Source organism: Hibiscus syriacus, unplaced genomic scaffold (genome assembly GCF_006381635.1).
Source record: "Hibiscus syriacus cultivar Baekdansim isolate YM2019G1 unplaced genomic scaffold, ASM638163v2 tig00110890_pilon, whole genome shotgun sequence".
Classification (NCBI taxonomy): domain Eukaryota; kingdom Viridiplantae; phylum Streptophyta; class Magnoliopsida; order Malvales; family Malvaceae; genus Hibiscus; species Hibiscus syriacus.
Window position 1 is genome coordinate 6398944 of NW_024062900.1, and position 5178 is coordinate 6404121.

At 39.2% G+C, this 5178-nt stretch overlaps 1 protein-coding gene across 1 annotated transcript; it reads right to left on the bottom strand.

The window, feature by feature from the left end:
- Positions 1-2720: 2720 nt before the first annotated feature.
- LOC120144527 (GDSL esterase/lipase At5g33370-like) lies at positions 2721-4782 on the bottom strand. The gene is made up of 5 exons (XM_039158564.1): positions 4433-4782; positions 4201-4328; positions 3850-4092; positions 3528-3780; positions 2721-3018 (listed from the first exon to the last, which is right to left on the bottom strand). The coding sequence occupies exons 1-5, from the start codon at positions 4677-4679 to the stop codon at positions 2780-2782; spliced, it is 1110 nt and encodes a 369-aa protein (XP_039014495.1). The 5' UTR covers positions 4680-4782; the 3' UTR covers positions 2721-2779.
- Positions 4783-5178: the final 396 nt, after the last annotated feature.

Sequence of the window (5178 nt, forward strand, 5' to 3'; positions counted from 1 at the left end):
ACTATCCCACCGGCATGCGAAAACTGGGAAAACTCATAAAACCCAGACATCGCTATGTGAAAACTGTACAGGAGGTGTCTGTGCTGCGGCCATGGGTGATGAGGTTGAACCCGCCAAATATCCAGTATATGAACCCCAAGTCAGATCTGCAAACATAGACCCATAATAGCCTCCAGGAGGGGTCATATAACTCTGTGAAGGTAGCGGCGGCGAGGTCATAAAACTAGGTGATGGTGGCGGCGGCGGCATCAGGTAAGGGAATGGCGGTGGCGACATAACATATGGCTGCGATATATAAGTCGCTGTAGACGGTGGCTGCTGTGAAGGTCCTGCTGGTGCAGCTGAGGATGAACCGAAAGCACCTGCTCTCCGTCCATGAGTCGGGGGACGATGGTTCTGTGTCAGTGAATGTCTCTATCGACGTCGTGGAAAGGTCTGCCCTTGTGCATCCTTGGGAAGCAGAAACGGTTTCCCATTACTGTTGAACCACTCATAATAACCGTCAGCAACCATCAAGAGGTTAGTAAAAATGGGCTCTTTACGGGGAAGGCGCCGATGTCGATCCTCCCACAGCACGACCCACTCATGATGCCTCACCAGCCAATCTGTATCGGTCTTTCCGCGTCTATCTGTGCTATGCAACTCGTCCATATTGTGATGTGCTTCCGGAATTGGTTGAAAACAACCAAATTGCCAGAGCGCGCGATCAGTGGAGTGCCACTCGACGGTCGCAAAACAGATCAAAGGGACCATCGCCATCTAAACATCTAATGGGGCCCTCAACTCAGGTGGGATAACCATCCTTATATCATCATTAGAATATGACACCCATTCAAACTAAAACAAATATATATATTTTTTTTCAAAATAATAATCTCATTATACAACTATAATCTAAAATCGATTTTTAAACATTAAAATGCATACCTGTGTGCTAGCCTTCTGATCGATTAGCACCTTAATTTTTTCTAAATCATCAGGTAGCTCCTGATATTTTTTCCTATCAGTAGACCACTTATTCAAGGAAAATAATTTATTCTACACTGTATAAAATGATTAATAAACGAAATCAGTTTTATAATTACATCAATAGTAGCGGAAATACGAATGGGTTCTTGACAACGAGACATAAAAAGGGCAATCGATACCATGCCTAAGACTGCAGCAGCAGGAGACATCCGTCGATAGCATTTCTCCTGTAGTTAGTGGCTCGACACATCTCCCTGTACAATAAAGCCAAAACTTCCGAGCCCCAACTGAGTGATCCGGCCAGATGAAAGTCGCCAAGATGTTGCAACCACATGCAGTGAACTTGGTTGCGCGATTTATCCGGTATCAGCAACCCTCCTATCAGTTGCAATATGCATGCTCTTGCATACATTTTAACTTCATCATCAGAGGCGTCCTTACTCAACTCCCGAAAATTGGCATCTAATCAATTTAACGGTATCCGACCACCGTTAAAATTTTCCGGGACACGTCCTAGATTTTCCCGGCATAAAATAGTCCAAGAACCCTACGCGATCCCTGATATCACATCTTCATCCACCGGAAGCCCCAGGTGCATAGCAACATCCTCAAGTGTAATCGTGCACTCTCCGCACGGAAGATGGAATGTGTGAGTCTCCGGCCTTCACCGCTCTACTAAGGCAGAAATAAGGTCTGGTTCTATCTTACAGTGACCCTGATATCTACCTATGTAACCGAATTCAGCCTATACTAAATACGGCAAGACACGGCTAGGTATCACTAACTTAAGGTTCCTAATAAAAGGATCTAATACACAATCCTTCTCCTAAAAATAAATAATTACAAAAATTAATTCTTAATCTCATAATCATGCATTAAATAAATCAACAAATTATTACTAATAATTTAAATTAAATTAAAACGTTAAAATGTTACCGTATCAGCAAAGTGTCGAGATATATGATTTCCATCCAAGCGAAGTAGACCGTCTTCCATTTTATATATGCAAAAAAATTAAGTAAATATTAAATATTAAAAACTTAAATAATTAAATACAAAATATTAAAATATAATAAAATATACCTTAGACAAAGATTATAAGAGTATTGAGAGAAGTTGAGACAAATTGAGAGAATTTGGTGTGATGAAAGTGATTGAGGATGTGAGTATTTATAGAGAGGGATTTGGGTGTGAAGAGTCTGGGTAGGTAGGTAATTATACCTAAGGTGCGCCGTAGGGGGGCACCTTTCTGACGCTTGGCAGATTTACAGGTAAGGCGTGGCCCCTGCCCCGCACTATACCTAAGGAGTGCCCCAGGGGCAGCGCTTTACACACGTGTATCCCATGTCAGCATAAGGTGCGCTGCAGGGGGCGCGCCTTACCCCACGTGACACCAAATCAACATAAAGCGCTCTGTAGGGGCGCACCTTTCTGCAAAGAATGTTAGATCGAAAAATATAGTCTGAACGGTGCCTGATTAAGAATATTACTTGGAAAAGGTGATTTTTCGGAAAAAAGCCTGCAGTGTGACCTAAAAAGTGTTCAAAGCATTTTTATCCATATAAACAACAATATATAATTTTTATATCTCACACAATAATAATGAATGTAAGTTGGTGAATTTAGGATGCTAAATATGTTATAGAAATTTACTGTTTATTTTTGCAATCTAAAGCATTTTATTAAATATATTTTAGTCATAAAACAGTTTAAAACATTACACTACAATTCATGAAGAGAGTAATTAATTACAACCAAAGCAGCAGCAGCAACATAATTAAGACATGCTTATTAGATTAAAAGTAATTAATTAAGTCGTAGTAACGGTGTCCAAAGCTAAGAGACTGGTCAGATTCATGGGGCTCATGTAAGCGGGGGAGCCTTTCAAGATCATATCCGCAATAATGCCATTAGCCTTTTCCGTCGGGTGGAAGGGATCCCAGAAAGCATAGACGTCACGATTCGGGCATAAATTTGATGCTGACGTACACAATCCCAGTCCATTATATGGCCCTTGCCCACAACATGCTATCTTCGATGTCGTAAATCCTGTCCATAATCCATTCAAGATACAACTTTGTTCTTTGAAAATTTATTTGTGTGAAACAATAAGAATGATTATCCGGTTATTTATATGTTTCAAATTCATTATTTTCTGTTAAAAAAATGACGGCTGTCTCAATTGATTAATGTTAACTTAGTGAGTGAGATATGATAAAATTTGATCTCAAAATATCGAACGGCTATGCAGATCAAATGATTATTGAATAAGATTTTATCATATCACAGTCAACACGTTAATGTCTAACTCAGACATTCATCACTTTTTAATGGAAAATGACGAGTTTGGAATATATGAATAGTCAGGTGACTATTTTGTAACTTTTAATAGTCGAGGAACTCAACAAAACAATACTCTATAGTTAGAGGACCATTATGTAACTTTTAATAGTTGGAAGACTCGACAAAGTAATGTCCTATATTTAGGGGACCTATCATGTACTTTACCCTTAAATCTATTAATTAAAAAATATAAATATGGTTTCAATTTGACGCACCATAGGCTCCAGGGTTACTGATGAAATCATTGGTCCGTTGCTGTATATTAGCAGCAATGAAAACCTTACCACCCAGCTCGCTGTTGAGTCCATTTATCATTTGAACAAGTTGTGGATTATAAAGGCCAGCGGCTCGTTGCAATTCCGCCGCACATTGACCATTTGGGCTCCGCATGGCTAATTCTGCCGGGACACAACCCAATGGTCCGGTGCCGGTCACCAGCACCTTCCTCGCTCCAAGTTCGTACAGTCTCTGTGACACAATATATGTTACAAATGTATGTTTATGTGGCAAGTTTAAAACATGGTTTATGGAATTCACCATTAGATGCTTTCTGTACTCGGAGATGAGATATCTAACATAATCCGGTAGACTAAATTGTCGAGATCTTGGGGAAAATGGAACCAAGAAGTAGTTGTTAACAAAATCATTGCCGCCAACGGTGATGAGGACGAGAGCTTCGCCTACAATTCGCTGTGCTTTGTCATTTCCTACGAGGTCGGCCAACCTGCGTTGGTACTCTTGAAAGTATTGTAGTTGCCTGTACATTCTTATAATGTTTATCTGCAGTGTCATATTGCCATGGAATCACAGATTAATGAACAGAAGAAACCAACACACACAAAAATAACAATAGTAACATTATGAAATGGAAGAAATGTCAAAACTTACAAATTGGATTCCGGTATCATTGAGGATTCCGATACCAGCGGAAGCAAAGTTGGCACCAACAAGTAGCCTATTCCCCTGAAGTTTCGGACTCAAATACGGCAGCGTCGGCTTCGAACCTAGTGCATCGCCTGATCATACATATGCATATACACATCAAATTGATCCAATTTAACATACAATACAGACAACAGTAAAAACATCACAGTGAAACAAAATAAACAGAAATCTCAACTGATGAAATCAGGGATGTTTTTGCCATTTGAGAAGCGACCGGTGGGGCGACGACTGGGAGTGTCGATGCCGAAAGGAGGCGAATCGGCTCGAGCAGTGGTGACTAGATAATTGTTGTTGCCGTTATCAACCAGGGAGTCGCCGAATACGAAGAATGCCCTGGCAGCCTCAACTCGAGTAGTTGAAATCGCCATTACAAGGCTTAAAACCAAAACCAACCATGAAGCAAGAGCCAGTGAGCTCGTCATTGAGGAACGGAGAATAAAGAGAATGATAGACTAAAGCAACTTCTTTATTGAAGACTTTGCCTTGGCTTGTGAATATCAAAGAATAGGCTAGTGCATGTATATATATAGGTAACCTGGTATACTTATATATGCACACTCGTAATGACTATCAAATATGAATATATATAAAATACACATATATATTTATTTTTATATTCATATTTTAATATGTGTCGTATACATAAATATTTTATAGTAAAACAAATAAATAAAAAAATCTCATTTAAAAATTAAATCGAACATTAACCATTTCACTTGAAGTAGGTACTTTTAATGCTTTGATTTAATGAAAACTATAATTGGGTTTGCATAAAAAAGTTTGGCTTAGCTTTTGACATAAATGTCATAATGGTAGGTGTTATTTTCCCTGAAATCTAGCCTTTATAACGGTTGAACATAAAAATGTTGACATAAATGTCATAATGGTAGGTATTATTTTCCCTGAAATCTAGCCTTTATA